The 23888-nt window shown below is 44.3% G+C and overlaps 1 protein-coding gene across 1 annotated transcript in view; it reads left to right on the top strand.

Annotated features, from left to right (window-relative positions):
- Window positions 1–23419, top strand: part of grin2ab (glutamate receptor, ionotropic, N-methyl D-aspartate 2A, b) — a 170196-nt gene extending 146777 nt beyond the window's left edge. The window contains exons 12-20 of the mRNA XM_084714951.1: window positions 476–629; window positions 3645–3770; window positions 7241–7470; window positions 8121–8281; window positions 11817–12004; window positions 12799–13037; window positions 16218–16398; window positions 16759–17533; window positions 18777–23419. Coding sequence (XP_084571077.1) covers window positions 476–629; window positions 3645–3770; window positions 7241–7470; window positions 8121–8281; window positions 11817–12004; window positions 12799–13037; window positions 16218–16398; window positions 16759–17533; window positions 18777–19779 — 3057 coding nt within the window. The 3' untranslated portion in view covers window positions 19780–23419. The remainder of the gene's footprint in view (window positions 1–475; window positions 630–3644; window positions 3771–7240; window positions 7471–8120; window positions 8282–11816; window positions 12005–12798; window positions 13038–16217; window positions 16399–16758; window positions 17534–18776) is intronic.
- The last annotated feature ends 469 nt before the right edge of the window (window positions 23420–23888 follow it).

Consider the following 23888-nt stretch of genomic DNA (forward strand, 5'->3'; position numbering starts at 1 on the left):
CAGTGAAATCCTTAAAGGTTGAAACACAAACATAAAACGTCTGATAATGGAACCTGACAATATGATCCATAGATTGTGGTAATGTTTATGAGAACCGACCGCTGGAAGCCTTCAGACAATTAAATCTAAAAAAAACCATAACATTTTACTTCATACTAAAAATGACATCTGTATAGGAAGAATCTCCAACTGTCAGGATACATCCAGACGCCCAGAAACGGTGGCACTATGAAAAAGACAGCTGTATTTTTACTTTTTATCTGATATGGCTGAAAATGCCCTCCAAGTATAGATGACATTCTGCGCTTATACCCTCAGTCACTGTGTTATTTCACAACCAAAACCAAAAAACAGGCGGGACATATCAAAGAAGAATTGTCTGTCCAAATATTTACAGACCTCACTGTATTTATTGCTGTCGGTGAAGGTAGTGAGTCACACGTTCACCGTAACTATCGTTCTCTCCGTCTGCCAGGTGGTGTACAAGAAGGCAGTGATGGCGGTCGGTTCATTGACCATCAACGAGGAGAGGTCAGAGGTCATTGACTTCTCTGTGCCCTTTGTGGAGACGGGCATCAGCGTCATGGTGTCTCGGAGCAACGGGACGGTCTCCCCTTCTGCCTTCCTCGGTAAATCCATCTTTCTTTTTGTCACCCTTAGCCATAAATTTACACTCTTCGTTTTTCTTTTTTCTTTTTTTCCACTGTCTGTCCCCCAGTGACGGAGGAAGGAGCAGAAAAAAGGGAGGTGCATACATGTTGGCAAAATCCCGCACATAAAATGGAATATTTTATTCAGACAGTATATGCTGGCCAAATTCCACTTGTACCCTGACTTTATCTGGGCCTCAACACCCAGAGCACATTAATATTTCTAGCAGAGCGGAGGAAGCGGAGTGTGCCAGCTGTTTTTTGAAAAGTCAGCTCAGACAAAGCATTCTTGATATGCTCCTCTCTCTTCCTCCTCCTCCTCCTCTTCCTCCAGTTGTTCAGATGACTAGAAACTGAAGCGCTCCTCCATGCTCGCCTAATGTCTTGTATTGTCATTGGAGCGAATCGGGGAGCGAGGGGATGTATTGGACCATGCGTGCGTTGGTCCCTGTGTATCAAGCCATGTGTCAGTATGCCTTTGTGTGTGTGTGTGTGTGTGTGTGTGTGTGTGTGTGTGTGTGTGAGAAGGGAAAAAAAAAAGTGTGTGTGATTCTGTGGGAATATATTAGGGGCGTTTGTGTATTGAGTCGAGGATGTGTGGAGAATGAATGTGCTTTGGCCGTATGTATGTTACACTCTTAGAAACAAGGGTTCCAAAAGAGTTCTTCCCTTTTGCTTCTAAAGAACCCTTTTTTGAAGAAAGGGTTTGTCAAGGGTTCTTTGTAAGACTAAGGGTGACAGTAAGAACCCCTTTCATCCAAACAACCCTGCTGAGAAGTTCTTCAAGGATTGTTGAAATCCTTGAAGAACTGTTTTATCTAGTGTTCGTCAAGGGTTTTTTGTACCATAATATAAGGGAGTTCTCAATAGAACCCTCTGGGTGGGTTCTAGGGAAAACCTTTAGAATATAAAAAGATTCTTTGTAGACCCTCATCAGTGTGTTCTAGATGAAACCCTTAGAATATCAAAAGGTTCTCAGTGTAACCCTCTGTGTGGGGTGTAAGTAGAACACTTGGAATATTTTTAATAAAAGCCTCGCAGTTGAAACCCTTCAATGTGTTCTTAAGAGAAGGCTTAGAACATGAAAAGGTTCTCGGCTGAACCCTTTGACTCCATTCTAGATAAAACACTTGGAATATTAAAAGGCTCTTGGTAGAACCCCCTTGGTGGTCTAGATAAAATGCGTGGAATATAAAAATTTTCTCTGCAGAACCCCCTCAATGTGTTCTCAATAAAACCCTTGGAATATAAAAAAGTTTTTGGTAGAACCCCCTTGGTGGGTTCTACATAAAGCCCTTGCTATATATAAAAAAATTCTCTGTCGAACCCCCTCAGTTTGCTCTCAGCAAAACCTTTGGAATATAAAAATGTTCTCGATAGAACCCCCTCAGTGTGTTCTTGATAAAACCCTTGGAATATTAAAAAAAAATCTCTGTAGAACCCTACCAGTGGGTTCTAAATAAAACCATTGGAATATAAAAAAAGTTCTTGGTTTAACCCCTCTAATGGGTTCTAGATAAAACTCTTGAAATATAAAAAAAGGTTCATGGTAGAAACCCCTGGGTGGGTTCTTGTTGGCACCCTTACAAGGTGGAAAGGTTCTGGTTAGGACCTCCAGAGAGAGTTGTGAGTGGAACCATTACTCCATAGAAGGGTTCTCTGTAGAACCTCACTTGTAAGCCTTTTCCATCAGCATGGGACTGGCCCCATTCTGGTTCAAGCACCTAATTTTGAACTGTTCAGAGCATTTCCACCAAAAACAATTTGGTTCAGAACCCAAAAAGTTGATTTCCAGCTGGAACCAAGAGAGGGAACCAAAGTGGACGAGTCATGTTCTACAGGCTGTTGTACATTGTGCACCGCCCTCTGTTGATGACATCATGATTACAGTGGTTCCACTCAAAACTGCTGGAAATGCAGGGTTTTTTGCTGGACAGCACCAAGGTTCCAAGAATACTGAACAGAACAGAGAGAATTTGGTGGAAAAGGGTTCTCCGACGTAGAAAAGCGGAAGAACCCTTCATGGTTCTCTTTAGCATCTGTATTTCTAAAAGTGTCAGAGTTGAATGTTTTGTATGTGTATTTATATGGAAGCTCATTGTATGAATGTATGCGTGTGTGTGTGTGTGTGTGTGTGTGTGTGTGTGTGTGTGTGTGTGTGTGTGTGTGTGTGTGTGTGTGTGTGTGTGTGTGTGTGTGTGTGAGTGAGTGAGTGTGTTGAGCCTGGGCCAGGGTATCAGTGACGGTTCAGTATCTCTCGCACTCATATTAGAGGCACCTCAGTGCACAATCTCTCAGGGTTGGCTAACCCTGGCAGTCACATACTTACACATATCGTGACACACACACACACACACACACACACACACACATACATACAATTTGTCTGGGTTCAGCGTCTCTGGCACTCATCCCGCTCTCTGAACTCCTGCCCTGCTACACACCAAACACTTTCAGACTCACACACACACGCATGCACAGATCACACACACACACAAATAGATCACATACACATGCCCACAGCAGGGCACATCAGATCACTTGGAGTTTGATTCTTCTCTCTCCCCCTCCGTCTCCCCCCACTCTCTCTTTCTCTCTCTCTCTCTCTCTCTCTCTCTCTCTCTCTCCCTCCTTCTCTCTCCCCCCTTCCTCTACCATCTCCCCCGCCCCGGGCCTCTCCCTCTCTCAGCTCTCATCCAAGGGAATAATGAGAAATATGGAAATGTGCTCCGTCAAACTCTCTGTGACTAACTCTCCCTCTCCTCCCCTCCCTCCTCTCCCCTCTCACGCCGTCTGTCTCCCCTTCTCCCCTTCTCTGTGTCTTCTCTATCATCTTTTCCTCGCTTTATCTCCCCCTCGTCCCTGTTCTCTTTTATTGAGTCTGTCGCCTCTCTCTCTCTCCGTCCCTCACTTTTTTTTATGCGTCTCCTGCTCCTGCACAGCGTCTCTCTTGTTCCTCTCTCTAACTCTCTCCCTCCTTCTCCTCCCTCTCAGAGCCCTTCAGTGCATCAGTCTGGGTGATGATGTTTGTGATGCTGCTCATTGTCACAGCCATCGCCGTCTTCCTCTTTGAGTTTGTCAGTCCGCTGGGCTTCAACCGCAACTTGGCCCAAGGCAAAGGTAGGCTTACACACACACACACACACACACACACACACACACACGATCAGAAATCTCTCCTCCCCAGAGCAAGAAGCACACATCCAAGCCTCCCCTGGAGCAAAAGAAGTGACCTATTATTACTCTGACTTTAGACAGTTCACTTAATGTTACAGAGCTTTAACAACTCTCTCCACTCTCAACACTTTAATCTGAGGCATCATCAAAAACCAGAACCTGGAGCTGCCCTGCTGGCTGTGAATCAGTGAATTAATGTTGTGTGCACACAAAATTACATTTTGGATTAATTTAACATTTAAATGAGCTAAAGGCCAATTCAGGTGTAGCACATGAAATATGTTTTTTCTTTGATTTTCCCTTAAGCCAAACAATGTGTTAATTAAGCAGTATCACACAAGAGGTAGTGCTGTTGTACTGAGTATCAGCAGGCTCTGATTCAGATGTAGGCATCAATGACCCATTCACTGGACATTATCCTTTGCTAAATTTCAACTGTAACTTCCCCTGAAGTCATATTTCTGACTCAGAAGTTGGAGGAGCTTCACCCAACCCGACCTCAAAATCTAACATGGCTTCTTCACACGTCAATGGTGGTGAGAGCTGTTTGTCAACACTTGTGTCTCATTAAATCAGTCACACACACAGTACTGTATGCGGACATATTGCCACAGTGTAAAAAAGTTTTTTCCAACTTGCTGTACTGAAACACCATCAACTCAGGCATGATGTCACTTCCAGCTCCAAATGGAATAAAGTAAGGCTAAGGAAGTGATAATGCACAGTGAGCAGGTCATTATTGCAAAATAAATGGCTATATTTAAAAATAGTGACTCGATGACTGTACGTTATCCTGCTTGTTCCATGGTTATGTACCAAAAAATCAATAATGTGACACAGCATATTAATTTTTAAAATGATTCTAGTGATTTAGCAATGATTTTATTGTTCCTCTAGAGTCTATGATCAGAACTGTTTCCATAGCAACATTCTATTCTTCATAGCAACAGTCTGATATACAGAAATAACCAATCAGAATTGAGTATTTAACAAAGCCATAATAATAACAATGTTAGGTACACGTTATAATTTTGGCTCCTTGTCAAGGCTAGCTTGGTTTAACGAATGCTTTGGAAGTTGTTTGATTATTAAGCTTGCGAATCTATAAAACACCCCTGACACTTACACCCACTGACACGAACAACTTTAGCTGATGTCCACAGATGAGCTGTCAAATAACGCTAACATTAAGTACATGTTGGTTGTAATTTCAACTGCTTCTCAAGGTTAGCTTGGTTTAGCAAAATTAGCAAACCATAACGCCTTCATGGTGATGTACTGATCAGCAGAAAATTCACATTTATGTCCGCCCGCACCTCACGACTCTTTGGCTATGCTGGGGCACCATATAATTGCTCTTCCAGTGGATTTCAGTCTGTGCAACCACATCCAGTTGTCAAGCAACCTCACATTAGTCTGTGATTAGCCTACAGCGTTACGTTTGAAATCCGACTCCTGCGACTCTGCTGCTGCCGCCGCTGTACCAAGCAGACACTTTCAGTTTATAATTGAAGCATCCGTCATTCGACTAAGAATTGATAACATGCTTAGACGGTGTGGGCGGTGGATAAGTAATGTAATTGGTGCCTAAACACCATGTAACACTGGTAACACCTACAACCACTGCAAGCCTACGGGGAGTTGCACAATATGGAGCCAGACAGGAAACAAGGGGAGACAAGGGGAGTAGAGGGATGTGACATGCAACAAGGGTCCCCATCTAAAGTCAAGTGGTGGTATGCACCTCAACCATTTGGCTATCAGCACGTCCATGTATGAAACATTAATGATTCCCATTTGGAGTTTGCTTCAACTTGCATCACTGCTCCAAGCTGGAAAAGGGAATTGTGTTCTTTTTTTATTTCCTGGATGATATTAGTCTTAAAAAATTTATAGCTTTGACTTGCTGAAGTAAGGTCTATCAAGTTGGCCATGAGAAGTTTTGTTCTTCACCTATTGATTATGCTCGTAACCCAAGCACAGGCCTGTTTTGCACAATTACTGTTGGAAAATTTGTGAGCTGTGGGCAAGAAGAACAACTGAAGCCAATAATACTGTCACATTATATTTACAATGTCAGCCCACTGAAGGAAGGATGATGCCCTCAAACGGGGTCGTAGGACTCTTGGTTTTAACTTTTCCTTTGGAAGATGTTTTGTACAATCTCAGTTCCAAAAGAGTTGGGATGCAGTGTAAAACGTAAATAAAAACTTAATGCTATGATGTACAAATCCTTTCTGAAAACTGTGTGGGCAAATAGTCCAACAGTTTGAGAACAATGTTTCCCAACGCAAAACTCCAAGGAGATTTAGAGATTTCACCTTCTATAATCCATAATATCATTAAAAGATTCAGAGAATCTGGAGAATCTCAACACGTAGGGGATAAGGCCAACACCAAATGCCTGTGACCTTTGATTCCTCAGGCAGTACTGTGATAAAGACTTCATTGTACAAAGGATATTACCACATGAGCTCTGGGACACTTAAGAAAACTGTTGTCGGTAAACTCAGTTTGTCGCTGCATCTGCAAATGCAAGTTAAGACCATGCAATGTGAAAGACATATATCAATAACATCCAGGAAAGCTGCCACCTTCTCTGGGGCCCGAGCTCATCAAAGATGGGCCATGATGTGGTCTGACAGGTCCAAAATGACCATCCAGACGGTTAGCAGCGTAAAGTTTAAAAGCGTGCAGCTGTGATTCTCTTGGGGTGTGTTAGTGCCCATTACAACTTGCATGTCTGTGAAGGCACCATTAAAGCTGAAAGGTACATAGAGAATTCGGACAACATCTTTTTCAGGGACATCCCTGCTCATTTCAGTGAGGCAGTGCCAAACAAATTCTGCATGTGTTACAACAGCATGGTTTCATAGTATAAGGGTTCATATTCTAGACCGATCAGCCTGCAGTCCAGACCTGTTTCCCATTAAAAATGTATAGTGCGTTATTAAGCACAGAACAGGACAACAGTGACCCTGCACTGTGGAGCACCTGAAGTCATATATCAAGCAAGAAAGAACTGCACTTTCACAACTTCAACAATTTCTGTCCTCAGGTCCCAAATGCTTACTGAGTGTTGTTAAAAGAAAAGGTGGTATATCACAGTGGTAAACATGCTCCTGTTCCAACTTCTCCAAATGTGTTGCAGGCATCAAATTCAGAATGAGTATATATTCTGTGAATATATGTATATATATATGTAAGTGGAAAAGACCTTGAAGTACCTTGAAATTTCTTTAAAAGTGCTTGAATTTGACTTTTGAAAAGTTGTGGGAACCCTGAAAGTCAGCTGAAGATATGAGTTTGAGGTTTACCTGCCTTGGCCTTTCTTTGTTCTTCGGCTCGTGGCCTTTTTCTACTTTCTTATTTCTATTTCCCCCTCTGCTCCCCTCTCTGCCTCTCTCTGTCAGACCCACACGGTCCATCATTCACGATCGGTAAGGCCATATGGCTGTTGTGGGGTCTGGTGTTCAACAACTCTGTGCCCGTGCAGAACCCAAAGGGCACCACCAGTAAGTTCATCGTATCGGTGTGGGCCTTCTTCGCCGTCATCTTCCTGGCCTCCTACACTGCCAACCTGGCTGCCTTCATGATCCAGGAAGAGTTTGTGGACCAAGTCACTGGACTGTCTGACAAGAAGGTGGGATTACACACATATGGACACACAGAAACACACACACTCGCACACACACACAGAAGAAAACTAAACGCATTCACAGTCAGGGTTGCGCTTGTAATGGATGCCAGCCCTGCGGCCAGACAGGACTCTCCAGGGAGTGCCCTTGGGCTTCAACAGCCCAAACCCTTTGGCCGTAGCTGTCACCACACTAACACTGCCAGCACAGCAGACCCAGGGGCGCACACGGACTCACACACACGCAGGCTGCATAGATCAAAGACGTGTGTGTGTTTGTGTTTGGATATGTGTGTGTGTGTGTGTAGTTTGCAGAGGCTGGCAGTGTCAGCAGAACCCCAGCCAGTCTTACGCTAGACTGGACACACAATGATGATGACTGATGAGTCCACTCCACTGTCTCTCCCTCCTCCTCTCTCCTCTGTCTCTTCTTGTCACTCTTGCTCCTCTCTCCTCCTCTCTGTGTGGCTCTCATTCACTTCAACACTCTCTTGGACTCCCTTTCTCCTCCTCTTTTGTCCCTTCTTGCTGTCTCTCACTCATGCTGTTTGTGTTTGAGCCTCTTTGTTTTTATTTTTTGTGCTTCTGTCTCCTCTTATCAATTCCCTCTTTAAGAGTCTGTCTCTCTTTTGCTTCTCTTCTTTCTCTTCCTGCAGTTCCAGAGTCCGTACTCTTATTCTCCTCCTTTTCGCTTTGGGACTGTTCCTAACGGCAGCACCGAGCGCAACATCAGGAAGAACTACCCGGATATGCATCAATACATGACCAAATACCATCAGAGTGGTGTCCAGGATGCACTGGTCAGCCTCAAGACTGGGTACTGTAAACTTGTCAAGACAACTCACGTCAAGTTGAGATTTATTATACCTGAGAGGGTTATTCTGTTCGCAGACAGAGCATATACTTAAGAACATGTGAAAACAAACAAAAAAAGACGTTGCATCACACAGAGACCCGGCCCCATGGGGCCCGGCACTAGCTCAGGCTAAAATGCTGCAGTAACTGTGCTCAGTGTTTCTGTCACTGACGGTAAAATGCAGACGCTGACTGCAAGGGCTCATTATTGAGTCTTGTTGCTGCTGGAAAGAGGGAGCTGCCAAAACAGGGAGAGTGTAATTTGTTCTAGAGTTTGCTACCTTTATTCTCCCTCCTAAACACACACTAATGGAAGGATGGCTGCAGTGCTTTTATTTGTTCATTAGTTTTGTGTGCTTTGATCTTTCAGGGTATTTTCTCCAAATATTATTTTACTTTTTGCTTTTTCCCTCTCTGCAATTACTTCATTGATATTGCATATCAAATAGAAAAGGTTTTGTTTCTCATATCTCATATGTTTGGCATTGTTTATACAACATGAAAACGCTATAATTAATGTGTTCAGCAGAATCATCGGTGTTTAATTCAGTTCTTCTGCAAATTTGGTTGTTTACGCAGAGGAAAGTGGCGGTTGTAGTCACAATTTCAGTCAAGTCATGAAACAGGCACAAAATAAATATTTAAAATGAACCTACAGCACATTGTTTTCAAACGCTGCCTGTGTGCACTTAAATGAACGCGCAGTCTGAAATTCTCTGTGAAGTTTTCAAACAACAGATACTCAACGACTGCATTTAACATATGCCCTTTGGTTTAATTCATTTTAATGCAGTGTTTTATATTAATGCATACATATCTACCATGGACGCTCCCAGAGGGGTTGATTAGCATCAGGATGTATTCACTGAGTTATATAAAACCTTTTTTCCCTCCTCATAATGAACTTATAAGCACGGTTCTGCTGCTGTATAGGCTGGTGATATCGGCCCCTCATTACATTGTGTTTGGTTAACAGTCATACATCAAGCCTGTGTTTCTGCTGAGCTCAGATGTATCCGGCCCACATAAGGGGATTGTCACGTCAGATACAAATTGTGGGCCCTTATGTTGAATTCAGCTTGTCGTGTCAGAGTAATGACAAAACCTGCAAGAAAAAGATTATAGCTCGGTGCGAACAAAGATGTCCTCGTGTGCGTGAATATTTTCTGTACCAGCAGCGCGCACACCGGAGAGTACTCTCCGTCAGTCCAGGCTGAGAACTACAGCTACAAGAATACAGAGTGTCAGGAGTAAACTGACTGGTTTGTTCGTGGATCTGAGGAACATTGTTACTGTCACAGCACTGAATGTACGTGAAGCTCAGCGGTGAAGACTCAGCAGTGTTGTGGTCTTTAATATTTGAAGCCTCATGGATTAAATTTCACAAAGTGTTCTTTCATTATTATAAAACAAACTCAGATACATTGTAATAGTTGTTAATATTGCAAGAGATAAATATGCTTTTTCCATTGAAGTGGATTTACATTTACAAAAGACAAAGCAACATAAAGCAGAAACATGTTTTCATTAAGTGCGAGTCTGTGACCTCTTGTTTAAAATATAAATTGCTCAAGGCTCAGAGTGAGTTTTCTTCTCAGATTATTTCATTTTATTTCATCAAGAAAAAAGGGGAAAAAAATAGAAAAGTGTGGAAACAACAGCCATTAATTTGAGAGTATTATTAAGACCCCTTGGGGTGTTGCAACCCGCTGGTTGGGTACTATTGCTTTAAAGGAAGAAGCTACAGTTAGCTTAGTGTAGCATAAAGACTCTAAAGAGGGGGAAACAGCTGGCCTTGCTTTGTCCAAAATATGTAACAAAATCCAGCTACTGGCAGCTTTTAAAGGGAGAATTCACCATTTTTCATGTGGATGTCCAATCACTGTTGATTGAGTGAATAAATCCATCAGTGTGTGCTATATATTATTTACTATATTAACCTAGAATGCCGACTTGTCCTGCTACAAAATCTGCTTGTCTTCCTGCATCCATTGACGATCCAGGAGAAACTACATGCTGTTTCAGCTTGGATTTCTTGTCTCTACTTCTGGGTAGCCAGGGGGAATGCCAGATGAATATTTTTGTCATCTACCACTATGTTTTAGCAAACAAAGTAATAGCTATAGACAAGGGTCATAGACATATATAAACGTAGACCCCACAGTGGGCTTTAGATCATACAGTATGTCAAGATTGCCACCATTTTGGTTTGGTCAAGAATGGCTTGTAACCACACAAAAGTAAACAGCGGAGCTGCATTTTTTTCTGGATAAAAAGCACAGTAACATTTATATTTCTCCACTGATTTCAATCAGTCGTATATATAATCAAGTGTTCATGATTTATGATAAGTAAGTTATTTAAAAAAAATCCTACTCTGTAGTTTATAAACCCTTGAATATAACAAGTTATTGAAATTTGGTTGTGAAATGTAAACATTTTAGGGCTTCTTAATACAGAAGAACAGCAGCTCCCACATTTATATGTATTTGATCACAGGCCAGTCAGGATAATTAAAATGGCAGTGACGCTGATGTATTGCAGCAATGGGCCGAAGCGGTCAATGTAGCGTCTGCATGTTATATGTCTATGGCAAGGACGGTGATAGACGGCAACGTGGGCATGGGCGTAAGAAGCTCACATGCAATGCATCCTGGTACATGTAGGCACAGGCAGCATGGCTCCAAGCGCAGGAGACCTTAATGCTTCAGTTGATTTACCATCAACCCTGACTGGATATCCACATGAAATGTGTTGAATTTTCCCTTTAAGCCCACGACTAATCACATGTTATATCCCATTTGTTTCATCTGTTTACAAACCAAAGAGCTACCGCCAACGTTGTTCAGTTGGTAGGGTATGTGCTCCATGTTGTGAGGCTGTGAGTCCTCTGCAGCGGCCGTGGGTTTGATTCCCGCCCCCGGCCCTTTGCTGTGTGTGGTGCCTTCACTCTCTCACTCCCCCTTTTCCTGTGTTCAGCTGTCCTATAAATAAAGCCAAGAAAATGCCCCGAAAATATTTTAAAAATAAATAAATAAAAACCAAAGAGTTAAAATGAGACATTATGTTTTTTTTTATGCTAAGCTAACTTTTCCTGGTGGGCGGAAATTGTGTGTGTAACATGACCCAATCTTCCTCCAGGGATCAATAAAGTATCTCTGATTCTGATGCTTGGCTTTAGCTTCAAATTTAACAGACAAACAGAGTATTTTCATCTTGCGTATTTCCCATAATGTTGAGAGACAGTCTCAAAGTATGCCTGGATTGTTTTAACTGAGCAGTTTTTAGATGTCTGAATAGGTAAAAATATTCAGTATCTCAGAAAAGTAAGAAGAAATAAACCTAAATACCTAAATTTTTGTGGCAGAAATATGTCATTCCTTTCCTTTCCTTAGATCCTTTCCTATTACTCATGTCACAACCTCTCAGATTTATCATACAACCCCTGGAAACTCCTGGTCTAGATAGTAAATCTAGTATGTGCACTGCTCTTACAGGAAGCTGGATGCTTTCATTTACGACGCTGCGGTGCTGAACTACATGGCGGGCAGGGACGACGGCTGTAAGCTGGTCACCATCGGCAGCGGTTACATCTTCGCCACCACGGGTTACGGTATCGCCCTGCAGAAAGGATCCTACTGGAAACGCCTGGTGGATCTGGCCATACTAGGCATCATAGGAGACGGTGAGACGCTCGCAGTCATCCACACTCTGCGCCATCTCAGTCACACTGCCTTGAAGTTTAAATTTTTAAGTTGTTGCAGGCCTTTGGTAATATTCCAGTTGTGCCATTGCTCAGCTTTCCCTCCTTCATCCCCCTCCCCCAACGCTCCTCCTCTCCTCCCTCCCTCTGTCAGAAAGCTATCAGGGGCTAGTCTTAACACACCATTTCATCATCATTACTCTGTGTGGGTTTGTGTGTGTGTGTGTGTGTGTGTGTGTGTGTGTGTGTGTGTGTGTGTGTGTGTGTGTGTGTGTGTGTCCACCATGTCCTGGTATGTTTACTCCTCCAGATTGTTCTGTATAATAAGCTGTGAGATGGTGCGAATGGAAGAAAGAGAATGAGCCAGACAGAAATCAAACTGCTGAAACCACTAAAGCGCTTCGTTTCACACCCGGCCTTTTTATTCAGGGCAAACACCCGCATGCGCGTGCGACACACAAAAAGCACACTCCAATAATAATTCCTCCCATCTTTTCTTATCACTCCATCACTATCAATTCTTTCCCTCCCTCCTCCTACAACCCTTTTTTCACTCCACCTCCTGTCTCCTTTCCATTACGATCTATTTACCACTTCACCTCTCTCCCCCTCCTCCCTCCTCCTCTCCATCTTCCCGTGTAATGATATGCCCTTTTTTCTGCCACACCTTTCTTATTCCTCTACCCTTCCTCTCTTTTTCTCTCTCCCTCCTCCTCATCCCCACCTGCTGCCATCTTAAACCTTCACTTCACCTTTTTTTTCCACCTCTCCAACAGGTGAGATGGAGGAGCTGGAGGCGCAGTGGCTGACTGGAATCTGCCACAACGAGAAGAATGAGGTCATGTCCAGCCAGCTGGACGTGGACAACATGGCGGGTGTCTTCTACATGCTGGCTACGGCCATGGGCCTCTCAATCCTCACCTTCATCTCTGAGCACCTTTTCTACTGGCGGCTGAGATACTGCTTCACCGGGGTCTGCTCCGGGAGGCCCGGCCTGCTCTTCACTATCAGCAGGGTGAGGAAGAGGAAATGTTCCCAATAAATCTTTCCCAGGGCCTTTACCTGCATTTTGACAGCAGGAACATGGTCCAATTTTGGCTCCTGGGTAGCAGTTTTTACCCTCTCTGTTTCCGAGCTGGTACTTTCAGATGTTGCTGTTAGAATTTGCAGAGCTGAACACTTACCGATCAAACACCGTCCTCCAGAGTGCAACAAATGATGTACAGTATTGATTCAGAAAGTAAGAAAGCACTGGTTGTTGCAATATCAATATTAAGACTCGAGATGGGAATTTCTTGTAATGTTATTGACGTTTAAACAGTAAAACCAGCTTGCAGACTGCTCTACAGGAGAAGAGCGAGGGTGGGCTAAACACACAGAGAATCAGCAAGAGAAACAAAACTTAAGTGTATTTGCAAATTGTCTCAATGCAGTTACACACTGAAGCCGGAAGAAAAGGAGGGAAAAAAAAAACTCTGCACATTATTGCAACTTTGAAGGCAGCCGTCGAGCCTTTGTGGTGTTTAACAGCATCAGTTCAAACATCGCACACTAAATTAGAAAAACCATTACTCTGTTCCTGTCTTGTTGTGTGCAAGAAATTGCATCTCAAACAAAGCAGTCGATTTTTAATCCTTTATCTGTCTGATTTGTCTAATCTTCATGGCTCTTCAGATGAGGAGAAAATGCAAACAGGAAGGCACAAGAAGGGGGACTTTTAGTTGTGTGAAGTGTGTCTCTCATGATTGCTACAGTTTAGAGAGAATGCACATCTGTGGACGTTTGCATGTGTGTATTTGTGATGTAATGTCTGAAACACACACAATAGTTACTGTTAAAGGGATAGTTCATATTATTTAAAGTGCAGTTTTATAAGGTAGATAATCAGTGTATTATCTACAGTAGATGGCAGTCAAAAGGCCCTCAGTTTGAAGAAGCAGAGAGGAGTATCAGTAGGGAAGCTAAGTCCCCAAGGACAAGGACAGAATCAGGTGTTGTGGTGAAAATGCTAGTAATCTCATTCATTTGAAAGGCTCAAACCAGTTAGGCTGTGGCAGTGGGGGCCGCAGGGGATGCTGCGCAGAGCGCTGTCCAAGCAGGATTCATTTTTCGATGTCTGGGTCTTGCTTGCATTTTTTGCTGCAAAACAGCCAAGAAGAACCAAGTAGCTCTCTTTGTTTTGTGTCCATTTGTTTGAGAGGAAAAGAGAGAGAGTCAGAGTGGTCATGCGAGGTAGAGACTGAATGAGGAGAGGGACTGCTGATAGCGAGAAAGCTGGTGAATCACAGAAATAAAACGTTATTTCCTGATTGTTTCACAGCAGTTATGTTGTAAGCTCAAATAAACTCTCCTGTGCACCCCCACACTGCCACGTAACTCCGTAGCTCTTCACACCAGCTGATTCTGTCTGAATATGGTCTCAGCAATGTGGACAGGGTCTGCAGCAAAAAAAAATAAAAAATCTGTATGCTATATTTAGAATATTTTCACCACTTTACCTTTCCACCAGAGAGCCTTTTCTGACAGGAAACCACCTTTATATAAGACAAACATCACTCTCGCTCACTCAACCTCTCCACTGGAAAAATCAGTCATTTTACCTCACAGAACACGGATGTGGCTGATCTACTGCTGCCTCAATATGTTAGTGTGTTTGTGTTATTGTGTGACTTTGGTGAGTCCAAACTAATCTTTTAAAACATCAAAGTCGCACAAACAAACTAACCGACTGAAGCCAGCAACTCCTGTGTTCTAGGTGGTAAAATCACTGATTTCGCTCATGGAGTTTGGTGAGAGCGATGTTTGGCTCGTATAACGGCAGTTTCTCGTCTGAAAAGGTTGTCTGCTGGTACGGTAAAGCGGTGGAATATTCTAAATATAGCATACACTTGAACTGATCCTACCCACAACATTTTGCTTAGCTTCCTACACCTATACTCCTGCTGCTTCTCCAAACTGGGTAATACACTGACCATCGATAAGCACCTCATCCAACCCCACTTCAAATAAACCGAATTATGCCTTCAAGATACAGAAGGAGTCGGGGATTGTACGTGTGTGATAAAAGAGGAAAGAGGTGGATAGTGTGATTACAGACCCCGGCTGAGGGAGAAATGAATTTACTGCTGTGCGTACAGTACAGACGGCGGCAGGATAGAGGAATCAAACAGCTAAGAGGATGATGTGGACACACACTCTTATAGATTCACACAAAGCTCTCTCTATCTCTCATCACCCACACACACATACACAAGTCTGGTCTGGCAAAGTTAAAAATGGTAACACATATGCAGGTGCAGTAAGGTGAGGGACAGACTGGACCACACACACACACACACACAAACACACACACAAAACAGGGCAGACGGACAGACAGATGCACACACACACACAATCCTAAATAGACACACAGGCAAACAGAAATGGGCACACCCAGACAGACCATTCTTTCATTATTCATATGTCATGTCTCTGTGTTAGGCAGGGCTTTTATTCCAGACGAGCAGCATTTCACACATTAAGTGTTTTACAAAAAGAGTGCGATGTGTGTCTGTGTGTGTGTGTCTTTCTCTCGCTGTGCGCATGTCGTTAGAGCAGCGATACTGGAGGTTAAGTGGCTCCAGGAAGAACATCTCCTTGCACTCAAAGACCCCCCTCTACTGACATCATCACCTAAATTTAATTTTCCAGGCGCCTCTGAAAGCGGTTCATCTAAAAAAGTGGAGATTATCTCTTCTAGCCACATTACAAAACAAAATGAGGTTAAGGTTTGCAGCAAACGCACCGGAGAAAAGGATGCAGAGGTCTCTCTTAATTTACTGTGCAAGGAAATTAGTGTTGTGCATGTTTGAACTTTCTTTTTTTGAAGTCACTGAGTTGGGAATTAACTTCTATTATCTCTCTTATGTCTCTCCTCCCTTTTCTCTCCACTTCTCTCCTATCCTATCCTATCCTTGTCTTGTTTTTACTTTACTTTCCTTTTCTGTTCTGTTCTGTTCTGTTTCCTATGTCTCTCCCCCCTTTTCTTTCTTGATTTTTCTTTGCTTTACTTAACTCCTGTTGTCTCTTTTTCTCTCCCCCTTTTCTATGCTTGTCTTTTCTTTACTTTCCTTTTCTGTTCTTTTTTCTTTCCTAAACTTTGATTATTTCTTATGTCTCTCCTTTTCTTGTCTTGTCTTTTCTTTCCTTTCCTTAGGGTATATGGAGCTGTATCCATGGTGTTCATATTGATATGAAGAAAAAGAATCCTGAGCTCGACTTCAGTCCTCAAGCCAACATGCTGCATCTGCTCAAGTCTGCCAAGTCCATGGCTTTGTCTTCTCCTAAACGCAACACTGTCCTCTTGCAGCCCAGCATCCTAGACGTGATGACAAAAGGTACATTAACTCTGTTATACACAGTATATATGGTGTGTGTTTATATATTCTCCCCCCACAGAGCAGGTAAACATGGCACCTTTCTGTGAGAGGATGTCTCACACGTACAGAGGTCACTCTGTCTTTTCTATACTGTCCACGTATGCAGATCTAAAGGTGACTCCCTTCACCTTGTTGTGGACTCAGACTGTAATGGGATTGACTGTCGTGTTTCAGCTCGCCTCATGATTAGAAACACATTTGATGGCATACACAGTGTGCCAGGGTGGTAGATAATGTAAAAGCTAACTGGCTGAGCATCCATCCAAACATCCATCTATTGTATCTGCTGTCTGAGGTGCATCTCTCCTTGTCTCCTAGGTAACTCACTCCATAGTCTGCCCCCGAAGGGTCCTGGTCTCTATAGCAACGCCGCTGGTCCGCAGGGTTTCCTGTCATTGTCCGGGCGACACAAAAACCTCCTCAACAACGCCGCACCCTTCCCTGTGCAACAAAAAGCTCCCACCCTTCAGACGAGCCCCAACAAGCCCCAGCTGTCAATCACCAATGACAACGGCAAAACCCGCCTCACTGGGCCGGCCTGCACTGCATCTAAACCCCGAGCCCTGTGGAAGAAAAGCGTGGAGACACTGAAGACTCAGCCTACTGTCGTGTCTCCAGGCCCTGGTCCGAGCCCCACCCCTGCATCTGGACCTGGACCTCCACCAATGAAGAGCCAGCGATACCTGCCCGAAGAGCCGCCGCACTCTGACATCTCTGAGTGCTCCAGCCGACCGCCATCGCACAAAGATTCCGACTCCATGGGGGCGAGGGGAGGGTTCAAGCCGATCAATCAGCTGAGGAAGAGGGGTGGGGGAGGAGGCGGAGGAGGCGGAGGATCCAAGATCTACTCGATTGACTCTGACCAGGCCAGTCTGCAGTCTGCTCCCCCCTACCAGCGAGACAGCCAGGGGGGAGGTGATGACCACAGTTACCCCCCTGACCTGTTTCCACCTGACAGCACATACTCACACTCCCACCAGGGGGACGCACCCATCCTGCAGCTGAGCGCCAGCCTGCTGCACCACAGTCACAGCGCCGAGGCCGACCTGCACTCCCTGAAGGACAAGAAATACAGCACCTACACACACAGCAGGTATCATGTTCAGCACAAAATCCCCGTATCACAGGCTTTCATTGTTTTTATTAGCTGCAACCAGCAACTCTGTAGATCACGTCAGCTGGACGATCAGTCCGCAGAAATTTCCCCAACCTTTTGCAGCCGCAGTTTTCACCCTAGTGCTTTCAAACTGGGGTCATTGAGTGTAGGGTAAAGCAAAAGTTCCCAGCAAAAGGAGGAATGAAATATTTTAACTTTTATCACATTTTTGGGGAATTGGAACAAGGACAGAAATAGGTTTGGCCATTTTGACTGATTGTAATGTATAGTGATCCTAGTAAGATCATTGATTGACCATGACTTTTATTTTCTTCACACCTAATACTCAGTGGGGATTTAAGACAAAAACCTTCCAAAATTGGGGGTTCATGGTCAAATGTACATCAATTATTGGGGTTCTTGACACAAAAAAGTTTTGCAACCACTGCCCTAGGGCACTGTAACATGGCATGGAGGTTAAGTGTGCGTGTATGAGTGAAGGTGTGTGTTTGTGTTGATGCAGACTGGCTAAAAGGGGGCGTGGAAATGGGAGTGGCCTATCACAAAAAGCCTGATAACTTACAAACCTGCAGAAGAATTTGTGGAACAGTTGGCCATGAGCCAAAAGACAGCTGATTGACTGTTCACGACAACTGGCAAAAGTGGGTGTGGCCTATAAGAGGCAAACTCATAACTTAATTAATATATAATATCATAACTTTGTAGAATGACACACACACGCACCATTTTGCTATGTCCCATTTCACAGCTCCTAGAAACCATCATGTTGATCATTTCCTCAGTTAATCAATTAGTTGTTTGGTCCATTAAATGTTAGAGAATTATAAGTGTTGATCATTGTTACCCAGAAACCAAGGTGATGTCCTTAAATGTCTTTTTTACCCACAGCCTAAAGATCGTAAATTTAACTGTCAGAGAGGAGTAGAGAAACTAGAAAATATTTACATCTGAGAAGCTGAAATCACAGAATTTTGAATTTTTTCCTTAAACTGATTAATCAGTTATCAAAATGGTTGGCAATTAAATTAACAGATGACAATTAGTAATTAAATGATTGGTGATCCTCACAGGAGATCATCTGTCCCTGTAAGTGCAGGCACCGAAATGACAGCAGATTTTAGATTTCAGACTGATAACAGATTTTAGCTCAGATAATTGAATTATTACATTTTGAATTTGCTCTTGTTTCACGTAATAAGTTTTGTTCTCTCTCCTTCAGTGGGAAGGACAAAGCTGGCGGCTCATTCGACGCTCCGGCTGCAGCACAGGGGACACAAGGCGTCCGGCCCGGCCACTGCCGCTCCTGCCTGACCAAGCTGACCGGTTACTCCGGCCTGTACACTGTCCGCTCGCCACAGGCTCGCTGCGACGCGTGCGCCCACCTCGGAAACCTGTACGACATCAGCGAAGACCATCTACACTCACACTACTCCCACACACACACTCACCCTCACAGTGGGGACATGTTTACACACTACCTGCCCCAGAGCGAGCTTGGCCTGGTGGGTGAAGGGGACGGGCTGGTCAGCCACTTTGAGCCCACCCCTTCCTCGCCATCGCCGCTCCCCACCTCCTCGTCGGCCCAGCATCTTCAGCTGAGTCGTCAGCACTCCTACGAGAACGTGCTTCCGGACGGCATTCCCGAGCGGCAGGTGCCGCAGCACACCCACATGCGGGGCCTGAGCCTGCCCGACAGAGATGTGGGGCGGGAGCTGACCCTGGACGAGGGCGCTTACGCTAACGTGCTCACGATGCGCTCTGATCGTCCTTTCAGCAGCCGCAGCCCGCCCTCTCCGTCGCCCTCCCACCACCACAGTCTGGACGCCCCTATGCCCCTTCCACGGCGCTCAAAAAGCCTCTTCCCCGATCGGCCCTCTCACAACCCCTTCCTCCATTCTGCCCCCGGCACGACACAACGAGACCCGGCCCCCCAGGCTGTCACACGCATGCCGCAGAGAAATTCCGCCCACGAGATCTATAAGCAGCGGATGCCACTGTCGCTTACCCTCGGTAACCATGGCAGCCATCACAACAACCAGCATGGCGGCCATGTCGACCAACAGGTGTTCTACCCTCAACAGGAGCCGCCCGTGGTGGCCTACATGGTTCCACCCGCTGCCTCTCAGCCAATGAGCTATGTGACAGCGCCGCGAGCCTCGAGTGCCGGCGGCAACCGGCCCCGGCTCTACCGCCGCATGCCCAGCATCGAGTCTGACGTCTGAGGGTCACACACGCGACACACTTACTCTCACCGAAACACACTAACACACACGCATGCAAGAAAGAGGTGTGTGTGAGCGGACCAGGCAACTCTGATTCTAAGCACATTCACGGAAAACACACACACAGACACACACACAGGTGAAAGACGGGGAGTTCTGCTCTGGACTAAAAGGTTAATGGTGATGCTGAGTAAATAAATCATTGTTTCTTTATCACACCCTCTATAGGGCAGGGTTGGGGCCACAGGGACACCTGGGGGCACAATATGAGATGAAGAGTGTGTGTGAGTGTCGGTGTGTGTACTAGCCTCAAGCTGTGGGCAACGAGGCACAAACTGACAATAACGTCTGACAAGACAGATCGAATCCCCGGTGGAATACGAGGGACACTGTACACGGAGTCTAACACCGACAGTGGGAGCGGACGGAGGATGTGTGTTTGGAAGACGAGCCGACTTGTCCCGCCCTCTCACCAGCCTCTTGGAGACGAAGGGGACACGGAAAACCCCCCTTTCTCTCTGAGATTACACACACACACACTAACACACACACACATATTTCACCTACCCGCCCCTCTCCTCTCCAGGACTCTCCTGTTGCACTATGATTTCTCCAGTCAACCCGTATGTTGTCTGAGCCTCCAAACTGCACTGCCAGCATGGCTTAAAGAGTAGTAAACTACACTAGAGTAATCCTTGACTTGAATGGAAAAATTACTATATTTGTAATCGACTAGAGCGCTGGGACAGCGGGCAGCTGGTCCGGACACAAGTCTGAAAAGGGTATCAGCTCCTACCCGCAGATGTACAAACACTCGAACACACACACACACACTGTGTCTGGAAGTAAAAACTACCGACTGTTTGCTCTTGTTGATGTCAGATAATTGAACATTCCAAAAAGTGGACCAAACATGGCCGCCAGTAAAAGCCTATCAGGACGCCGGTGTGTGTTCTAGTGTTTCTAGATCTAGAGACATAACAGTATAGCATCCTTGCTTCCTCTCTTAGCTAGCCTTCAGGTCATACTGCATGCTTCCTACTGCCCTGTGTTACAGTTAAACTCCTATACAGGGTCATATATGCACACACACATGCGCACACACACGTATATATGCACATACACACACACACACATACGCAGTAGTCTAGGATAGTAGTTTTAGGGTGGGTGTGTGTGTCGAAGCTATGTGATAGCTTCTCTTTGTGCACTTTGTAGATTTTATACCCTGCCACCTAACACAGACGTTTGACCAAAAACACTTTTATACTGAAAAATATGAATATTCTCAATCATTCGCTGGATAGATGTTTTCCTTTTTCTCTTATTTCTCTTTGACATTTGGGTTTTAGGGCAACAGTTCTGTTTAGTTTCCATAGTGAGGTCAGAAGTTTTACAGTGTTAGATAAATGGGTACAGCATCATACAGTATACAAACACCAACTCTTAATCTTTCTCTTCTTTTTACCGAGCTCATCCCTCCTTCTAGGCTTTCCCTCCTCCTCCTTCCCTCCATCAGCTTTTGTTTACTCTCTTTATCGCCTTTTTTGCTCCTTCCCTGCTTCCCTTCTCTTGAGTAGATTGCGTATCAGCAGAATAAAAGTTCAGTCGTGGTGTTTAAATCTCAGCATATTCTTGGAAATCACTTAATATCAGTAGTCGTACTCATCAAATTCAACACCGGCTCTTTTAGGATATAGTGCGGTTATTGTTTTTTTTTTACTAATAACTTTCTATATGGAACAAAAGAACTCAAGGCCCGTTTTACTGTTTCTGTGATGAATTTTAGAGGCTGAGTGCATCGCTTTTGCAGATTTACTCATCAAATTAATACTCCTGGACGAGCTGGTGATTGTGTGGCCCTCTCTCGTTGTTGGCGAGAACATGGCGCTGTGTTTCAACAGAGGGAGTCACGTGGGCCAAAGCAAAGCAGAGAGTTTTTGCAAAGTGGCAACGCACGCACACACACAGACACACTCGACGAGCTGGCAACGTGTGTATGAGTGTTCTAGAAATCCATAATCTACTGAGTAAGGGCATTGATTTTTGAGCACAAGGATTTTGATGGAAAAAGGACTTGATATCCCATTAGCTGAGCGTCTGTCTCTATTCTCTTTCTTTCTATGCTTTATTCTCTCTCACACACACATACACAAACACACACTCACACACACACACACATATATCTATATATATTGGCTGCAAAGAATGCAAGACAGTTTGAACAAAAAAAGGCACCTTTGAACGGTGAACACTGCCCCTCTTTTGGTTTGGTGTGTGAGTTATATGCACAATATCAGGTTGCAATATTATACTTCTGTACAGAGAAATCTTTGTTTTAAATGTTAGAAACTGATTTCATTTGTTTGATTTGAATGGTATTTAAGTGTTGAATTCATTTCAATAACAACGTGGCTTTTTATTCTGCTTCTTTCAAACGAAAAAAAAAAGACTGGCATGTTTTAGATTCTTGTGTGATTTTTTTTTTTTTTTTTAATCCTCTGGTGTGTTGTTGGTTGGGACCTCACTGTACAGTCCTCACTGCTGGGTTAATAACAGACTAGTTAACTAATCCCCCCCCTCCTCCTCCCCCCCAGGTTTGGTCGGCTAACCAGTTAACTAGCAACACGTAGCTGGGTCTCTCATCTGAATCACACTCAATGAATAATGATAGTCCAGCCTGTGTGGTTAAATACGAACCCCCTCCCACCCACATAGTTCTCTTCCACTACGAGTCTGTGCTGTTTCACCTCTGAGTGTGTGTGTGTGTGTGTGTGTGTGTGTGTGTGTGTGTGTGTGTGTGTGTGTGTGTGTGTGTGTGTGTGTGTGAGCGAGCGTGTGTGTGAGTGTTTTACACAGTGCAGGCATTTATATAAGACAGAGGATGATGTGTGTATCGAGAGGTTGTTTGTGGTGTGTGTGTGTTTGTGTGTGTGTGTGTGTGTGTGTGTGTGTGTGTGTGTGTGTGTGTGTGTTTATACTTTTCTGTACTCTCTTGCCTTCGTCCCACACATAACATTTGACCTGGCTCTTACTCATATAACACAAAAACAGTTAAAAACACACACACACACACACAAACACACACATGTTGCGTCTGTACTGTTGTGGTTACGAGAGCGTGTAGAATGAGTTTTGTATGTCCACCATCACAGAGATTTTTACACCAACCTTTTGTTTGATTTTTTGATTTTTTAAAATTGCATGACGTGCTTGTGTTTCTGGTGGTACCTATTTTGCTGCAACACCTGAGTTCTCCCTGAGTTGACCTACTGGGCTACGTGCACCAACGCTCCCCTCCTCCGCGGTTAGTGACGACTCGAGCCCCCGGATGCTTAAACACTCCCGACTCCCGGCCTGTGATGTCTGGCTCCTGCACAACGCCAGTCGCCGTTGAGGAACATGTGGAAAAATGTTCTCAGGCTCAGCACAGTTCCTAGTTTGGTCCAGGTGTACACATGTCATATACAGTACTGGGTGGAAGGAGTGCTTTGGTGCGTAGTCCTCTGGGTCTCCCTGCTGTGTATCTCACTTGTGTATAAGTTCAGGGGTTTCTAAGCTACTAGTTGTGTTGTAAATACTACCTTGTCACTCAGTACCTCTGTACAATCTGTAAATAAGTAAAGGTTACATTTTTCTACTTGTCTGGGTCTTGTTGTTGATTAATCTATCTGTCTTTTGCTTTCTCGCTGAGAGTTATGTAAGAATATCAAATATCAGTTTATCTTAGCTTAGTTTAGTTTACCTTTGCTTGCACAGATTTTCATTTTTACACTTAGAGATTAAACAAACTAAATTTAACATTAATATGTGAGCTTTAGAGCTGCAGGTGGGTTGATTTTGTTTGGACAAAGACACGCTGTTTCCGGTCTGCTTAGCAAAGCCAAACAAATGCTAGCAGTCGCTTCATATTAATCTCATCATCTATTGCCAGATGGCGATTTAGCTTCTAGGGGCAACAGCCAATTCTTCAGGGCTTCTGGTGTAGCCAGTGGATATCTGGATAGCGGAGCCAAGGCTTCTTCTTCGGCACGCTGGTCATTGTTTAGCAACTTGAGGCACAAGAATGAAGTTGAAGGCTAATATCTGGTGGAAAAAAGTCTGTGCTG

The sequence above is a fragment of the Lutjanus erythropterus genome, chromosome 3 (assembly GCF_056507025.1).
Source record: "Lutjanus erythropterus isolate fLutEry1 chromosome 3, fLutEry1.hap2, whole genome shotgun sequence".
Taxonomy (NCBI): Eukaryota; Metazoa; Chordata; class Actinopteri; order Lutjaniformes; family Lutjanidae; genus Lutjanus; species Lutjanus erythropterus.